Raw genomic sequence first — 19,671 nt, 5'->3', positions numbered from 1 at the left:
CTCAACGTTCATCCTACGAAGTGCCATCACAAGGGAGAAACACAAACAAAGTAACTAAAATTGTGTTTTGTTTTTGCCTGTATTGAAACGGCATGGACCTTAAAAACAAACTTCCCTGTACAAGAATACAGGGTAAACCGTATGGGTTGACAGGTATGGTAGTGTAGTGTATATCATACATGTCAATCCCTTAACAGTGCCCTACCTTATTACAGACCAATTCAGACCTCATTGGTCACCCCGTGTCTCTCATAAATCTCAACGTTCATTCTACAAAGTCTCATCACAAGGGACAAACACAAATCTAGATAGAATCGACATTACACGTTCAGAACATGTGGCTGCCCCTATAAATGTCCACGTGATGAGCCACTTCGTTGAGCTATCATTTCTGTGGGCAGGTCGCTTCTGAAAAACAAATATCTATACAGCTCAGTGGGCCTTGTACCTGGTAAAATAAACAACAAGTTGGATACATCTTCTTGGTTCTTTCGGTAAAGTCACGTAGAAGGGAAATAATAAAATAATAAAAATAAAACAGAATAAAATAATTCTCACGACGTTTCGGCCACAACGCAAGCAGCCGTCCTCAGGTGAAGAACAGGTCTGTCGGAAAGACCCACCGAAAGAACCAAGAAGATGAATCCCTGCAGTCACCAAAGCTATAAATCGAAACAAGTTGGATAATTAAAGTGAAACATGCCCCCCCCCTACACCCCCAACAATGTTCAACCCGTCTTCAAGTTGGTGTTCTAAAAACAATAAAACCACCACACGTTCAGCTCTGTCGACCTGCTTGCTGCTGCTTGTGGTGGCGGTGGTGGTGGTGGTCGCGACAAGGCTGAGAGCTTTGACGTGGAGACGTGCCTCTACGCTCACCGCTGTTGAACTTTTACTTCTGTGTTGTGACGCATTCGCCAAAGCTATTTCTGATCCAGGAAACGAAACTCCGTCCCCGTGCAGAGCTTCGCGCGAAACGCGACACTCGTTAAAACTGTCTCCGCAAACGATACAAAGTCTACGCCGACTCTTAATGAAACACGCACCTGGCGCTACACAGGTAAATATGTGTTGGGGGGTATTTTGTTGTTGATGTTGTTGTTGTTGTCGTTGAAAAATAAAAGTTAAAGCTCCCACGGTACGCGTAGCTGTCAAGCCAGACGGTTTTCCCCGTGTTCTTGTACAGGGAAGTTGAGTTTACAGGTTCATACGGAGTACAGCCGTTTCAATACGGGCACAGAAAACATATTTTTGTCTATTTGTTTGTGTTGCTCGCTTGTGATGATGGGACTTTGTAGGATGAACGTGGAGATGTATAAAGGACACGGGGTGACCAGTAAGTTCTGATAAGAGGCTGACATGTATGGGTACGGTTTACAAAATTCTTTATATGGCAGTCGTCTGTAACGCGATGTTTGTGTATGTTAACATATGCGGTGTCCAGGGTGGTGAAGTATGGTCAAAACAACTCCCGCGATGCCAGCGTGGGGAACGCCAACTGCCTCATCCAGCAGTGGATTGACGTCCCACTACGCTGCACATGTACAATGTGTGTGTGTGTGCTGTCGTGTATACCGCACGACAGAACTGTTGGTACAGACAGCACGGGTGTCACCTGACTCTAATCGCTGCTCTGGGTGGCATTTGGCCAGAATTGGGAAATACCCACAACACTTTAACCCCACCGCGACTGTTGTGGTGGTGGTGGTGGCGTGTGATGATGGGTGGTGGTGGTGGGTGGTGGCGTGTGATGATGGGTGGTGGTGGTGGGTGGTGGCGTGTGGTGGTGGTGGTGGGTGGTGGTGGCGTGTGGTGGCGTGTGGTGGTGGGTGGTGGTTGTGGTGGTGGCGGTGGAGGGTGGTGGTGGGTGGTGGTGGCGTGTGGTGGTGGTGGTGGTGGCGGGTGGTGGTGGTGATGGGTGGTGGCGGAGGGTGGTGGTGGTGATGGTGGTGGTGGTGATGGTGGTGGTGGCGGGTGGTGGCGGAGGGTGGTGGTGGTGATGGGTGATGGTGGTGGTGGCGCGTGGTGGAGGGTGGTGGTGGTGATGGGTGGTGGCGTGTGGTGGTGGTGCTTACGTGCCCATTGATTCAACTTGCCGCGCCCGGAGGTCAGGTTAAAAAAATACCTAGTGCCGGAGCAGCAGCAACAGCAGCATCGCCAGATATACTATTTGGAGAAAATAGGCGCTCGAAAATCGGACGTGCTCCACTGTAGGGTAGTTGTCTGACAGGTTCGTTCAGGCTGACTGCCGGGTTGTTTACAATGTGCCCACGCCGTGTTGACCCAGACGGTTTAGCCCCGTATTCTTGTACAGGGAAATTGAGTTTTCAGGTCCACAGTTTCAATACGGGCAAAAAAAAAATCGTGGGACAGTATCAGCATGCAAGATCACAGACAGTGTGGCATGATAAGTAGCATCATTGGCAGCAATTATTAAAATTAATACTTAAAACAGTTTTTTGTTGAGCAAGATTTTTGTTTTCTATTTGTTTGTGTTTCTCCCTTGTGATGATCTGTCATAAGGTAGGGCACTGATAAGGGATTGACATGTATGATATACACTACACTACCATACCTGTCAACCCATACGGTTTACCCTGTATTCTTGTACAGGGCAGTTTGTTTTTAAGGTCCATGCCGTTTCAATACAGGCAAAAACAAAACACAATTTTAGTTACTTTGTGTTTCTCTCTTGTGATGGCACTTCGTAGGATGAACGTTGAGATGTATAAGGAGCACGGGGTGACCAATGAGGTCTGAATTGGTCTGCAATGAGATAGGGCACTGATAAGGGGTTGACAGGTATGTGTACGCATTTCATTATTTATTTACCTCCAGGACCACGGCTTGCCTGTACGGCAACAATCACCAGGAATGCAACCCGAGAATGCAACCCGATATCGCCAGATCTCGCAAGCTAAGCAGGGGGTTTTGCGCCTGGATAGTTGCTTGCTGGGGTGGGGAGAACAACACCCTTGCATAACAGGTGCCATAGGCGGCAGGGCCCACGTGGTGGTCAGCGACAGAGGGCAGCACAGCAACATCCAAATTTGTACTGCACTTATGCCCCCCCCTCCCTAGCTTTCATAAGCCAGCAGTGACCAGCGTGGATAGGGGCAAGCAGTTTGTCGATTGGGACTAGCACATGGCATACACGCGTTATGCCATGTTTTCTGTTCGGGGAATGTGGAATTTCCATCGTTGGCTCGAGGCCCTCCGACACAGGAAGAAGAGTACCGCCCAGAACTCGTTTGAACCGGGAGACTCATTGACACTTGGTTTTGAAATTCTAAACACGTGAATTATTGAATACCGTTTGAGAAATATACCGCACGAAACAGTGACTGATGGGTAAATGTAACGATGGATTTCGACGTACAAAAAACACGGAACGACTGTAAATTGTTGAGTGTAAACATTGAGTTTGACCTTTGGTGTGGGTGTGTGTTTAGTTCGCAGCGGGGAGCGGTAGTGTTGCAGTCAGCGCACTGCGCTACAAACTCGTACAACCGAGTTTTATTCCTGGCTCATGGCCAACACCAGTGATGATTATCTGAACCGTTACTGGGCCTCCCCTAGGTCGACTCAGCCTCAACTGAGCACCTGGTGCCGTGTGTAAACATCGGCACTGGGGTGACAAAGGCGGCCGGGCGTGGTGCTGACCACCCACCACCCTCCTGAGCCGTGTCGGCCTTCATAGGTGCTCGCTAACAACACTTGTCCCAAAACGGTCCGTCATGTCTCCACGGGGAATATTTTGTCTTTTATTTTTCGCAGTGGAAGAAGAAGGGACGAGGAGAGGACTTTCATGGCTGGAATTCAAAACATTTTACGGCAATTTTTTGGTACGAACTTTTTCCTATCTTCGTTTATTTTGCCCGACATCTCCACGCCACGCGGAGCACATCGGACACCCTCCGGTTTCTCTCGTTCACCCAGTCTTAGTTGGTCAGCGATTTGGCTGCTTCGCGGGGGTCACAGGCAAAAGTGGGTTTACGGCCGGCTCGCCCGCGTTGTAATTTGTGTTAGGGACTTCACCTTCGTGTGCGATCGGAGTGGGCGCCGTTAGGTGGCAGTACACCAAGTAGGTAGCTGACGTATTCTTGGGTTTTTTCGGTAAAGTCACGTAGGTAAATTTTTTTTATTAAAATTAATAAAAGTAAAATTAAAATAAAATAAAAAATCACGACGTTTCGGAGGCAACACAAGCTTCCGTCTTCAGGTGGAACCGTCACAGCATGCTTGCTGTATCAAGTAAATGAGAAATTTCAAGAGATCCGACCCCTTATATATACTGGTTGAGGGGGGAGGAGCCAGGACAGGCCCCCTTTTTATTAGTATGGTAAGGTTGATGCGGCTGAAACTACGGCTAGTCTACACCATTGGAACCTCATTTGCCAGTAAAAATATGATAATTGGTTTTTTACCCTTCTATCTGACAACAAAACTGACACCTTGTTTTTACAAGGAGTCATGTGTACATAAGACCACAATACCTGCAGTCATAATGCAAACAAAAACATTGCATTATGACTGCAGGTATTGTGGTCTATGTCAACATGACTCCTTGTAAAAACAAGGTGTCAGTTTTGTTGCCAGATAGAAGGGTAAAAAACCAATTATACGGCGGTTAGTCTACGTAACACCTACGTGACTTTACCGAAAAAAGCCAAGAATATGAATCCTTGCAGTCACGAAAGCGTCAAATCTAGAGGTAGCTGACGGATTTGTGCAGCGCGCTCCACTTTCCTGCCATAACCCGACAAGCGCCTTGCAACGCGGACAATCCCAACCATCTCAATGTCACGTGACCCTCCTGCAAAAATGTTTTCTTGCACCTCGGTGAGACTTTCCTGGGTAACGGACCCATCGTGGCAATGAGCCTTCTTGCTCGCAGGAGTTCAGCCTCACTGGCAGGCTGCAGCAAGTGGAGGGATATTCCACATTCCCATGGCGAGGGTCAGTCCGTAGAACAACCAGAGTATATTAAATATACGCTGCCAAGCTTGGTGGTGTTCATTCAGACGCTGTCTTTCCGACAGCCCTGTTCTTCACCTGAGGACGGCTGCTTGCGTTGTGGCCGAAACGTCGTGAGAATTGTATTTTATTATGTTTTATTTTTATTATTTTATTATTTCCCTTCTACGTGACTTTACCGAAAGAACCAAGAAGATGAATCCCTGCAGTCACGAAAGCTTTAAATCGCAATTTAACAACCAGAGTGGTTTTTTTCCCCCCGCACAAAGTATTACTGACGTGTTGTTGATTGTATGGACACGAGCAAAAAACTTCTTGATCGAGATCCACCTTCAATAGGTGCGCTGTGTCGATTGATTCACAATGTTTTCAAGTTGTTCCCCCCTCCAACAATACTTTGCTTCGTTTAGAGAACTTGTACGTGACTTGTATAGCTCGTGTTTGTTTTTCTACGTATGTCCGAGGTCGGAAACGGGTTTTGATTCCTTACCCGTACCCGTACCCGGCCGCACCAGGGTCGCAAACGGGTACCTGTACCCGGCCGGGTACGGGTAGCCGGGTATCGGGTAGGGTACGGGTATCGGGCACCCGGTTGCACCCTCTGACGTATGTTGAGTTTCTTTCGCACCGTACGTATTGGCCGTGAATGTTCAGCCTTCACGGTAGAGTCTTTTTTTAAAATCTTCCCCCCTTGAAAACTGCTGTCGTTTCTGTGTGTTGTGATGACTCCCGCTCTCCAGACTCGGCGGAGGATGAGTTCGCGAATTATCGGACGACAGCGGAATTTGGATACGAGTTCAACACAGGTAATATAACTGCGTTACGTTCATTACGTGTGTTATGCATCTTACGTAAAATACATGAAACGCGTTTGCTATTAGGGGAATGGTGGCGTAGTGGGTAGCACACTCCACTACGGACCCAGCCACCGGACTTTGATTCCCGAACATGGTTAATATATTTTGATTTAAAGCTTTCGTGACTGCAGGGATTCATATTCTTTGTTCTTTCGGTAAAGTCACGCAGAAGGGAAACAATAAAAGAAAACACTATTTTATTGTTTTTTTATTATTTTAAAAACTCTACCATGAAAACAATTAAGTCAGCTCCCCTCCTTATTATATCAGCAATTGAAATAGTGAACGGTAGTACAGCGAAACAGGTAAGCATTTTGGCGTCCTCTGGTCTAACACCGTTTGAGACTAGGCTCCAAAGAAAGCTGTCTCTGGTGTGGACCAATCAGTTTCAAAGACAATGCATTTATTATCAGAGTATGTTTTTTTGTTTGCATTCTGACCACACGTATTGTGGTTAATGCAGACATGATTCCTTGTAAAAGGTTTCAGTTTGGTGTTTGAACATCTCAACACCTGTTTTGTTGCCAGAAAAAAGGAAAACACCTATTCTCATATTTTGGTCCTGGCAAAGGAGGTCCCATGGGGTAGTGCAGTGGTTAGTGCTCTGCGCTTCGAACCCGGCGCCACGAACAACAGTGACGATTATCTGATCAGGTCCTGGATTTTCCCTAGGTCGACTCAGCCTAAAATGAGTACCTGATGCGGATGTGTAAACATCTCCACTATGGAGACAACGGCGGCCGGGCCTGGTGCTGGCCACCCACCCCTTCGTGTGCCGTGCCAGCCTTAATCAGTGCTCGCTAACAGCACTTGCTCCTACAGTCTGCTGAGGCCCCACGGGTGTTCTTTGTCTTTGTCTCTAGAAGGGAAGCTCAGAAGCACTCGGGATGGGTCACGCTTTAAGTACGACTTTTATGGCAGTGGGAGTCGTGACCAGCGGCGTTACGAGGCACTGGGAGAGGTAAGGCACCGCTGGGGGATGGAATCTTCACCGATTTTACAAAAACAAATAAATGACCCAGCACCGCCGAGATCCTGCAATTCATTTATGGATTTTTGTCACCCGCAATCTAGAGTCCGGTTAGTGATGCCAGCCCAACTAGACTGCCACGAAGTCTAATTTATATTTATAGCACGCCTTCAGTAAAAGCGAGATGTTAACTACCTCGCCTGGTATGCAGGAGGTCGTGGGTTCGATCCCGACTCTGGTGTCTGTATATTTGGGGTTTGTGTGTGTTCTCCCCCTGGTCGCGTGGATTTTTCTCCGCGTCCGACGGGTTTTCCCTCCACATTTAGAAACATGCGTTTAGAGTATTTGGCTGATATATATTTCCACGTGATGAGCCACTTCGTTGAGCTATCATTTGTGGCCAGGTTTGTTCTGAAAAAGAGCTACATAGCTCAGTGGGCCTTACCTGGTAAAATAAAAAGTTGAAGTTTAACATAACTGACAAAACGGTGGCAATGGAATGATGTAGTTAACAGAGGCACACAAGGGTCGGGCAATGAGTGACAGTGATAGAGAGATATTTAGGGATCACAAAAGGGTAGGGGAGGGATGGGAAGGAGTGGAGGGGCGAGAGAAGCTTTCCTCACAGATTGACACGGAAGATGGCCAGCGGGAAATGCCAACAATCTTGTGATGTTGTCTTCTGTCAATTTCTAGGTCATAACCGAGTACGTGTACGAACTTCTGGTGAAGAAATATGGACTGGAAAAGCATTACGTTCCTGTGAGTGTAAAACATACACAGTTTATGTATCCTCTACATTGATGCGTAATGTACCACTGTATCTTCTGCTTCATTGGACATCCGTGAAAAAGACCTTCATAGCTTATCGGAATCCTCCAGTATGAAACTCATTCCTGCGGAGGGAGCTGGTAGGAACGTTGGGTTGCTCGGTCAATGGCCAGGGTCAACGGCGGCGTGGTGTATTCCACAAATATGCCCGACTGTGAGGGCGGGCACAAGCCGGCGTGAGTAGGTTAAACGTTTAGTTTTATAAGGGCACCACGGGGTGACCAGCCCCTCCTCACCCAGCCCCACCCTTCCCACCCCCCACCCAGCCCCACCCTCCCCACCCAGCCCCTCCCCACCCTCCCCACCCAGCCCCTCCCCACCCAGCCCCTCCCCACCCTCCCCTCCCCACCCAGCCCCACCCTCCCCACCCAGCCCCTCCCCACCCTCCTCTCCCCACCCAGCCCCACCCTCCCCTCCCCACCCAGCCCCTCCCTGCACGACGGACACAATAATTCCCTGTGGGCTGGTGTAGCCAGGAGGTTCCTACCAGTATAAATATTGTTGGTTCTGATTCATTGTTAAATTGCTGTCGAGTCGTTCGACCAGTCCTGGACAATAGCCCAACAGGCTGGTCTCTGATGGGGGTCTCTAGACAATTAGAGAGACAGGCTAGTTTCTATTGGCGTATACAAACAACAGACGGACATTTCTCCGGCGGGTGCTCGGGGTTTGCAGGTCGAAGCCATCAAAAGGAATGAACCCTTCAGCTTCATCTTCATGAGCCCCGGGGCGCTGCAGAAGGAGAGGCTGCTGCTGCTCGTTCAGGGGAGCGGAGTGGTGCGGGCCGGCCAGTGGGCTCGGAGACTCATCATCAACGACTGCCTCGACTCCGGCACTCAGATCCCCTACATCAAGCGAGCCATGGAGGTAACTGGAGCTGGGACCTCACGGCTCTTAAGCCGCGATTATGATTACCAGATAATTGTTGGGTCACCATCCACAGGGGGTGCCACTCCAATCCCTCATATTCTTAGGTTTTTTTCAGTAAAGTCACGTAGGTAAAAAATTAAAATTAATAAAAGTAAAATAAAATAAAAATCACGACGTTTCGGAGGCAACACAAGCCTCCGTCTTCAGGTGGAACCGTCACAGCACGATAGCTGTATCAAGTAAGAGAAATTCCAAGAAAACAGTCCTTGTATATATACTGGTTGAGGGTGGGAGGAGCCAAGGTAGGCCCTGGATATTATTATTGTGAGGTTCGGTGCGGCTGAAGCACGCTGTTAGGAATGAGCCTTTGTTGTGTAGACTGGTTGAAAAGAGTTGTTAAGGTGAGGCTGATGTAAAGGTGAAATGGGACTGAGCCTTTTGTTATGTAGAGGTGGTAAGGCTGAAACCGCGGCCAGAACTCCAATGCCTGTCTCGGTAACCTGCCCTCCTCAACCCCCCAAGCACCGTCCCACCCTTCACAACCTCCTCTTCCTGACTGTATCTACTACACCTTCCTGCCACATTCTATTCGGAACTTGCAAGTTGCTGCGACGAAATTCCTAGCGCCTTCATCAGCCAGAAGCCTCTTTTCTTAGTTACTGTTTCAAGGTCCGGCTCTCAGACGCATGCAGGCCTTTGAGTGCATTTGTGCTCAAAACGAGAGAGCGACTGTGAGTCAAGGGAGTAAAGTATTCTATTATTACGTGACTTTACCGAAAGAACCAAAGAGTATGTCCCAGGGTATGATGGAGGAATTCAATCGCGAAGACGGAGGATGTCAAGATGGTCCGTAACATAGCGCGACGACTTGACTCGCCTCTCCGCAGGAAGGGTACGGTGTCGTGGTTCTGAACCCCAACGACAACCGCATTGACGGAGAGAGACTGAAGCGGCAGAGAAAGCGCATGGAGGCCTCCAAGAAGGTGTGGGTTGTGTGACCTGGAGCCAACGGGCGATGCTCACGAACCTGGAACCTCACGGAGTGTCACCCGCACGCCGCTGCCGCTCGCTACGGCAGAGAGACGACACTGAGTTTGACTTAATTATCATTACTTTTGTACTTTACAGCCACCACAAATCACCATAATTACCACCACCGCCGCTATTAATGTCACCTCATTCACCCCGACCGCGTCTCCGATGAGCACAGTTGGCAAATGTACGGTGCGAAAGAAGTTCAACGTACATCTAACTTGACTCCGACCATCACCACAACCACTAATACAACTACCACGTCCAAGACAAACAACAAATATCCCCCGTATAGCCTGGACAGACTGATTGGGCAAGTGCTGTTAGCGGGCACTTCTGAAGGCCGGCACGGCATAGGATATTTTACGCACCGCACCAGGTACTCATTTGAGGCTGAGTCGAGACAAACACCACCACCACAATTCACAACTACCGCTGCCATAGCACTACGCAGGCACACCTCGCTTTGCGCTCACGAGTGAGAAAGCGCAGCAGCTGTGGCCGAGGTCACGTGACCCCGCCACCATCGTTCGCTCAGCCAGCGGGAGCGACGCACGGCTCTGAGCCAATCAAACGATTCGATCACACTGGTCAACAACAACAAAAAACACATGTTTTTCTGGCCTGGACTTTTTCAGCTGTTTTAGACTAATTTCAGGGTGCTGATTCCAAATCTGATCTCAGATTTGCTCTATCACATCTCATTTTTATGATATCGGCATACCCCATTTTCATTGATTTTACTCGAAATTAACTCTGTCACTTATGATTGCAAGTTGTTGCGAGTCAGTGACTGCTTTAGTGTTAAAATGTGGTGCTGTATTTTTAGGATAGTGTGTTGATAATATAATTTTATGTAGATATACACATTTATTTAAAAAAACATTTTTTTATTGAAAATGCAATATTTGATATCTCAAAAACCTGATGTGATAGACAGAAACTGATGCCAGCTTTGGAATCAACACCCCAAAATTACCATAAAACCGTTGGAATACCTTATGCCAGAAAAAGTGTGTTGACCAGTGTAATTGCGCTTTGTATTCACGATTAAACAATTTTAAATAAATAAAAACGATTAGTTAGCCAGGCGAGAAGTCGCCAGACCAGGTTGGTGCCAACTTCAAGACACCTCACCGCAGAAATGTAGACCGAGGGCATCACTAAGATCGCGGATGAGGTCCTGGAGACGTTATCTGTCTGGCAGCGCAGCAGTAGAATGCACTCGCAATTAAAGTACATCATACTTTCTGGTGTAATTTGAATAAATAATTATTGATACTTACGAAATATATGTTTACCAACTGTATTATTATTAGCGCTATTACCGATAACCCACTGAAGCCCTCATTTATTGCTCATACGAAGGAAATCACGCTGTCAGGAACGCATCCCCACATACACAATGGTATAGTGACCCCTTTTAGTGCTGATTCGATTAGCGCTCACTTCGCCAGGAACGCATCTTGAGCGCTAAACGAGGTCTGCCTATAACTTCCAAAGACACGGCTATACGGGGGATCTTTGTCTTTAACTCCCACAACCATTTATCACCACCACAAACATTACCACCACCACAGCACCACCACCACCACATCACCAGCTGCTGGAAGTCGGGTGTCAGCTGTCCACCAGTAGAGGGATCGGGCAGGAGGAAAGGAAGCGATGGCGAGCTGTGGTGTCACCCGCAATGACCTCTGGGCCTTTGCCTCTCGAATCGTAACTGAGAGACGGAGTTGATGTTACGCAATCTCCCTGGCAGTGATGAGAAGGCATCTTGCACTACTTGGACACATATGTCGGGTGGACAGCAACAGGGAACACGTAGGCTTTCACGACCAATATTATTCATAATCAACGTTTTTGGGTTTAGATCGCGTTATTTATAAATGTGTCGTAACCCTCCACCACCCGACACGGCCAATCAGTAAAAAAAGTGTCACGTTGACAAAAGACAAACAGTTCACTGCTTTAGCCCACCGGTGTGTTGAAGCGTGAAACCACAACATTTATGAGCAACAGGGAAATTCAAAGTGTTGTTGTTCGGGCCTAAAGAGAGGAAGGCCTCACAGAGAATGGCTTGATGACGACGCGAGAGATTGGCGCCAGAAAGATGTGTGTTTTGTTGCCAGAAAAAAGGGGGAAACCCTATTACAGGTAGTCCCCGACTTACGATGGTCCGACTTACGATATTTCGATCTTACGATGGCGATAGCGATACGACAAAATTGTAAAATATTTAACGTTTCGCGTGGCAGGCAAACGCAGCAGCGTACGAGGTACGATACTGTATGTTGGGACGCTGCCGGGATGTACTGTACGCATATAGTTTATACAGTACGGTACTGTAAATTGCTCTGTTTTGCTAAATTATCACCATTCTTTAAGACTCCTGGGCAGGCTAGGCCATTTTCGACTTACGATATTTTCGACTTACGATGATGGGGTCGTCGTAACGCCTCTGCATCGTAAGTCGGGGACTACCTGTATTATATTTTGGTACTGGAAAAGGAGGTCTAATGATGTAGATGCTCACCCCGAGCCCTCATTACTTTGATAGTGCATTGTCAGAAATTTAAATAATGAACGGTAGTACAGCGAAACAGGTACGCCTTTTGGCGTCCTCTGGTCTAGCATCAATTGAGTCGAGGCTCAAAAGAAAGCCGTCCCTTGGTGCAGACCAATCAGTTTCAAGGACAATGCATATATTATCATAGTGTGTTTTTTGTATTGTGGTTAATGCAGACATGAATCCTTGTAAAAAGGTTTAAGTTTTGTTGCCAGAAAAAAGGGGGGAAACCCCTATTATTAAGCGTGTCCACCACTTGAGCACGTTGGCACAAGAAAGAGGAAAATGGAAACGCAATGACTAAATGTGCAGCGAAGACCTGCGGCCTATCTGCCCATGGATCGTGACGATGACGACGATGCTGATGATGAATCTCCATGATCCCGGCGCCGATTCTTGTCGTTGCGTTGTCCACGATGTCAGCGTCCGCAGTCCAAATCCACGGACACCAGCGCTTCGGGGAGCGGATGGTCATGGTGGAATTGGAAATATCGCGCCGTCAAGGTGAGAGGCAATGAGCACAAAGTCATTGCATCATCATCATGATTGTTATCTTCATCAGTAGCAGCAGCATTGTCATCTCAGTCGTCATTGTCATAATCATCTTTGTCAGATTGACTAAATTATTTCCTCCATCATAATCGTTATCAGCGAAATCATTATTCGCGTGTAATAATCATCTTTATCTCCAAAGAATAATTTCAATCATCGTTTTTTTCTTCTTGGTTCTTTCGGTAAAGTCACGTAGAATGGAAATAATAAAATAAAAAAAATTAACCAATAAAATAATTCTCACGACTCTGTCTTCTCGACAGACCTGTTCTCCACCTGAGGACGGCTGCTTGCGTTGTGGCCAAAACGTCGTGAGAATTATTTTATGTTTTATTTTTATTATCTTATTATTTCCATTCTACGTGACTTTACCGAAAGAACCAAGAAGATGAATCCCTGCAGTCACGAAAGCTTTACATCGAAATTCATCTTTTTGTTTGTTTTACTGAGCAGCGAGACGCTTTTGACATTGATGTCAAAGTTGCACAAACCCGGCGCGGAAATTCAGTGGCAATTGAGGTTTTCCGGAGACGCGTTCTGATCCCGTAGTCTCCCCTCCCAGGGCAACGAAACCCCGGAGGAGCATCTGGAGTACGTGTGGAAGCACTTCGTGACCAAGTCCGTAGCAAGCAAAATATTCGTGATGGCTTTTAGCTACGGAGGCGCGGCCGTTGTGAACCTGGTGAGGCGAATTCGATGCTCCCGTCTTTCGCTCGCGTTCGGACGCTCGATCAACTTTTTGCAAAAGCTCCTGGTTTCTTGTTAACGCTTTTGCTCCGTCAGGTGAGTATCGTTGGTAGTGGTACAATGTCTAACACGTGGAAGAAACAAGCCCACGGCAAGAATATGCAAACGTTTGCCCTGACAGCTTAGCCACCGGCTTGTTTTGCTGCCTCTACCGAGCTTGCATTTGGTGTTGACGAAATCGGCAGGAATGTTGTATGCACTTTGTACTTCGATACTTTATATCTTTATTGATTCATAGCGACTTCCATAATAGCAGTTTTTTTGGGTTTAGATCACTGTCCGTGGTGCTGACATTAAGAAAAAAAACGCCACTTTTTTCAAATGTTCTTGCTGTGGATTTCACACCTGATGATGATTGCTTGTGTTGCAGTCGAAACATCGTGAGAATTGTATTGTTTTATATTTTTTTAATTTTATTATTTCCCTTCTACTTGACTTTACCGAAAGAACCAAGAATAGAATATAAGCGTGTCGTTAAACCCGCCACCACCCGACACAGCCAATTGGTGAGGTTTGCCACGTAAACAACAGATGCCAATTCGTTACTAGTTCAGCGCACCGGTTGTGTGTTGGAGAGTAAACCCACTGCAACATTTACGATTCGAGTGCCGTGATGTTTCGCCAATAATTACAACCAGCATCATCAGGCGGACAACCGGAGTCGTGGGGGAATCCTTCTGCTGCGGTCACAGCGACTTGCTTGCCTTTTCGCGAGCACTCACATCGCCTTCTCTCTCGTTTGATGATGTAACTCGCTGACCCGCCCCGACTGGACATCCGTGAAAAAGAGCTTCACGGCTCATCGGATTCAGCAAGCTAAGCAGGCTTTAGCCTGGATTGCCATTGGATGGGTGACCACGGTGCATAACAGGTGTCATAGGCGGCTGCGGGGTAACGTGGCGGTCAGCAGTCGGCAGCGCAGCAATATACATATGTTGTACCCTACTTCTATGCATCCACCTTCTGTGCTTCGCACATTCACAACCCGCACTGACCAGCCTGGTGAAGTATGGTCAAACAACGCCAACGACCCGCACGAGATGAGGAGGCCCTTATGCAGTGGTGGATTGACAGAAGAGTTGTACATGTACGTGTGTGTGTGTAATAACACGTGTGTGTGTGTGTGATAACACGTGTGTTGTGTGTGTGTGTGGGCAACAGGTCAACAATCGCCCAGATGTTCTGAAAAGGTTATCAGCTGTGGCCTTTGCAGACTCCGTCCATAGGTTGCATCCGAGCAATCAAAATGTCGTGCGCTGGTTCAAAACGGTGAGAACGGCACTCTTCACCGCCTAAGAACATTCCACTGCCAGTCCTGTGTTCAATTAACGAGTGTTTGCTGCGTTTTTATATGTGGGAAGTGCGTGTGTGTATACGTGGACCTGCATGGGGGAGCGGTGGTGGAGCGGTGAGCGCGCAGCGCCGCGTGTCCGGCAGCCCGAGTTCGATTCTCGCTCGTGGCCTGAACTGGTGCTGGGCCTCCCCTAGGTTGACTCAGCCTCAACTGAGCACCTGATGCGGTGTGTAAACATCGCCACAAGGGTGACAGAGGCGGCTCAAATGAGAACCTGGTTTGATGTGTAAACATCGCCACTGGGGAGACAAACGCGGTCGGGCGTCGTGCTGGCCACCCACCCCCTCGTGTGCTGTGCCGGACTTCATAGGTGCTGCTCGCTAACAGCACTTGCCCCAACAGTCTGTTACAGGCTACACGGGGGAACTTTGTCCTTACACGGATTAACATGCGATTTATATTTCAACAGTTTAGTGTTCACTGGGTTAGAAGTTCAAAGGAACTGGACGCCAGAATTCGTGGAGACGACAGTTCCTTACGCTCTGCCGGTGAGTAATGAACACACATATCTACTTGTGGAATCATAACATTGACGAGTTTCTCAGTGGTTTAATAATGGCCATGCCTGAAACACTTGAGCTGACAGCTCAGATCCGAAGTGATTATCACCCATCACCATGATCCAGCCACTGCTGGATGATGGCTTATCTACGCTGTCGGCATCTCTCCCATGGCTCTGTCACACAACAATAAATCTTGCAGCACCACACGAGCTACTTTCATCGGCCAACATCCTCTCTGGCATGTTCCCTCCTTTGGCTGCGATGCCATCGCTGCTCTCTACCACTGGTCAGTCCATGCCAATGACCGATTCTGCCAACGCCCGGCAAAAACCTTTTTTTAAATCCTTTATATTAAGTTCACTTGCTTGCACGCTTACGACCGTGCAAATCTTTCGGTCGTTTTTTAACCCACTTCCCGTGATCCAATCGAGCTGACATTTTGCACACAGACTCGTTGTGCGTGACAATATATTTTCGTAAAAATGTTTTTCCAAAATTTTCCACTTTTTAGGAAAACATTTTTTTCATAATTAATTTAAAATACAAATGTGATAAAAATGAAACTCTTACTCAAGAAAAACAGAAATGAATAATAAATAAAACCGATGCCACGCATATAAAGGATTTATAGTGCAAAACTTTGTTTTTACGGGTTAATTTTTTCCGTCCCTGAATGTAATTTCAAGCGTGCAATTCTACCGCGCTTCTTTTGCACACTTTTCACATTTCTGTTCCCCGTTTGTCAATGTCCACGTTTCTTATCCACGTCAAAGCAGGTAAGACACACAGATTTAAAAAAAAAAGGTCGATGATTGGCAATTCTAGTCACCCACTCCTACGTGGTCTGGGATCTCGAGTGTACCGAGTTGATGTCAATCAATATTTTTAATTTGAACACACTCACACTTGGACTTGGCTAAAGTGGAATCTTTACTTTTATTTAAGTGCTTTATTTTTGTGCACTCAATTGCGAGTTTAAGCCATCAATTCACTACACCTGCTTTAATGAATTTGAGTCTTTTAAATCCTTTATATTAAGTTCGCTTGCTTGCTTGCTTGCGTGCTTGCGTGCTTGCGTGCTTGCTTGATTGCTTACGACCGTGCAAATCTTTCGGTCGTTTTTTAACCCACTTCCCGTGATCCAATCGAGCTGACATTTTCCACACAGACTCGTTGTGCGAGACAATTAATGTTCGTGAAAAAAAATTCCCAAAATTTTACACTGTTTAGGGAAAACAAATTAAATATTTTATTACCAATTGCTTAATACTGGCAGACAATCATCTGACCCATAGGTGGCAGCCATCTCAAGCCAGAGGACGAGAAGACTCTAGCCGCCACGCATATAAAGGATTTATAGTGAAAAACTTTGTTTTTACGGGTTTACTTGTTAAATCCTTTATATTAAGTTCACTTGCTTGCTTACGTGCTTGCGTGCTTGCGTGCTTGCTTGCTTGCTTATGACCGTGCAAATCTTTCGGTCGTTTTTTAACCCACTTCCCGTGATCCAATCGAGCTGACGTTTTCCACACAGACTCGTTGTGCGTGACAATTAATTTTCGTGAAATTTTTTTTCCAAAATTTAACACTTTTTAGGAAAATGTTTTTAAATATTTAATTACCAATTGCTTAATGCTGGCAGACAATCATCTGACCCATAGGTGGCAGCCATCTCAAGCCAGAGGACGAGAGGACTCTAGCCGCCACGCATATAAAGGATTTATAGTGAAAAACTTTGTTTTTTACGGGTTAATTTTTTTAACCCTTTGAGAGAGAGACACAGGCCCAGGTTTTGAACCCAAGTATCTCATCAGAGCCAGCCCAGAGACGGCTCTGATGTGGCCATCGTGAACCACTCAACCAAAATGCCACTGCACTTGATCCTAACTTCCAACTCAACATTTCTTCCAATTACCACAGGAACACCGTTTCACGAAAGGGCTCCTTGTACTGCCATCGATCCCATCTTTGAGTACTTGAAGAGGATAGCGGGGGATGGAGGGGCGAGGAAAGGTGGCGACGGTCCGACTGCCAATGTGGCAGGCGGTGGTGATGACGACGACGACGACGTTGGAACGACTCGTAGATGATGGAATCAACGAAGAACGCATAACGGAGAGGGCTCCTGATGATCAGGGTGAGGAAGACGATGCAGCAGCGACAATTTGATGGTGACTAACCTGGCTGATGAGAACGGCGCTGGGAGTGGGGTTGGTTGGGGGGAGCAACGGAAGGCGCGGAGTACGAGGAGGTGGGGAATGAGGATGTGATGTTGTCGCGAGATGTCCGGGTCTCTCCGGTTTTCCCCTCCACATTTAGAATCAACACGCGTCCACCTCTCCTGGTATGGGTTCGATCTCGACCCTAACGCCTGCTGTATATTTAAAGTTGGTGTGTGTGTCTCTCTCTCTCTCTCCCGACGGATTTTTTCTCTGGGTCCTCGGGTTTCCCCCTCCGCATTCTGAATCAACATCACGCGTTTCGCGTATTTGGCTGCCGCTATAAATCTACACATAAGCCACGAACAAGTATAATTCTGAGCTGCACCTTTACCTTTTGAAGTTAAGAAAAGAAAATACATCTAACATTCTTAGATATACATGTAACATTATGGTCTTTTGTACTTGGGCCTTGGGGTTGAGGCCATCTATTTGTTACAAGGGTGGCGAGATGTTCACTCCCTCGCCTGGTATACAGGACGTCGTGGGTTCTAGATTTGAAGCTTTCGTGACTGCAAGGATTCATACGCTTAGGTTTTTTCGGTAAAGTCACGTAGGTAAAAAAAAATTAATAAAAGCAATAATAGGTTAATTATTTAATTTTATTTCTATTAATACTTTTATTAATTTTAATTTTATTTTTTTACCCACGTGACTGTACAGAAAAAACCTAAGAGTATGACGTCGTGGGTTCCATCCCGACCCCGTTGCCTGTTGTATATATGGAGTTTGCGTGTCTCTCTCCCCGTGGTCGCGTGGATTTTTCTCTGGTTTTCCCTCCACATTTAGGGAAACGTGCGTTTCAAGTATTTGCCTGCTATACATTTACACGTGATTAGCCACTTCGTGAAAGCTATCATTAGTGGCCAGGTCGCTTCTGAAAAAGAGTAATATAGCTCAGTTGGCCTTACCTGGTAAAATATGTTTTAGTTTAGACATAGTTCGCTCACTCGCCGCTCTAACGGCCTATGCATTTGTACCCATCAACATTAAACTATTCATTCGTAAATATTATCTGATGAATGGCTATCACCACATATGCCCTCGTCATGATCATCCTATGCATTCTCAATTCATTTTCCTAGATATGTCATCATCGGGAAGACTTACGCCTCTCCACCATCCTTTATTCCAAACCGTATTTTATTATATTTTAGGATACAACCTTTGTATTGCTCTAATCCTCACACTCGGCATTGCAATTATTTCCCACCTTCTAATAAAGGCCGTGTCCAGCGAGCATAAACACGTGTTATTCAAGGACTCCCTTGGCACTTGGGCATCACGCGCTATATGATAATTGTTTAACGACCCTATTATGAAGTGAAAATATTGAAGGTGGATCAGAATTAGAATTATTGTAGAGGCAAGAAAGGGCATCGTCCGGTGAATTCGTGAACATACATTTAATCATCACCATTCCAAAGTGCATAACGAATACGGTTTTCAATCGGCGGATATCGCTCGACATAACATTTGTAAAACATCTTCTTGGTTCTTTCGGTAAAGTCACGTAGAAGGGAAGTAATAAAATAATAAAAATAAAACATAATAAAACAATTCTCACGACGTTTCGGCCACAACGCAAGCAGCCATCCTCAGGCGAAGAATGAAACACCCCAAGCTTGGAGCGTATATTTAAGCTGGGTTAGAGGGGGGGGAGGTGGGAAGAAGAGCGCCTAAACAAAATAATTTGCATATCAAGAGGAATTCAGCATATGGAAAATGCGTAGGAGGTGGGCGGGGGGGGGTTCCAAATCAATACTATGCCCGTGCATTATGCAGGATTAGCAGCATCAAAGGGGGGGGGGGGAAGGGGGGGAGCATTAACAAAGGAAAGGAATGTTAATAGTATGTAGCTGTAGTTACTAAACAACCACGTAAAAAACTACAGTATAAACTGCATGACAAACTAAAGTATAAACTACATAGCATCATCAGTAAACTTACTATACTCTACAATAAGCTGAGTTACTAACAGTAAGTAATACATGAAATATTCTACGTTGTAAAAAATTATATAATATGCTTCCATCTAAACTTTATTCTCTTACATCACACGCGTCTATACCGTACTATATACTTCCATAGGCAAAACCAACATTAAATTACATACTGTATTGCTATAAACCACCCTATACCTTATACATTTTTAATATAACACTATGTATTATTCTACCCACCCTAATG

General features: G+C 46.4%; 1 protein-coding gene across 1 annotated transcript; it reads left to right on the top strand.

Moving 5' to 3' along the window:
- The first annotated feature begins 1,359 nt into the window (after nt 1–1,359).
- On the top strand, nt 1,360–17,424 carry LOC144949208 (cotranscriptional regulator ARB2A homolog). Its single transcript, XM_078879096.1, has 12 exons — nt 1,360–1,367; nt 3,778–3,845; nt 5,718–5,783; nt 6,698–6,795; nt 7,501–7,566; nt 8,311–8,502; nt 9,393–9,488; nt 12,530–12,610; nt 13,221–13,340; nt 14,567–14,674; nt 15,169–15,247; nt 17,183–17,424. Exons 1-12 carry the CDS (start codon nt 1,360–1,362, stop codon nt 17,350–17,352), a joined length of 1,152 nt encoding a protein of 383 aa, XP_078735222.1. The 3' UTR covers nt 17,353–17,424.
- Nucleotides 17,425–19,671: the final 2,247 nt, after the last annotated feature.

This window comes from Lampetra fluviatilis, chromosome 53 (genome assembly GCF_964198595.1).
Source record: "Lampetra fluviatilis chromosome 53, kcLamFluv1.1, whole genome shotgun sequence".
NCBI lineage: Eukaryota > Metazoa > Chordata > Hyperoartia > Petromyzontiformes > Petromyzontidae > Lampetra > Lampetra fluviatilis.
This window is presented reverse-complemented; position numbering and strand designations above follow the sequence as displayed.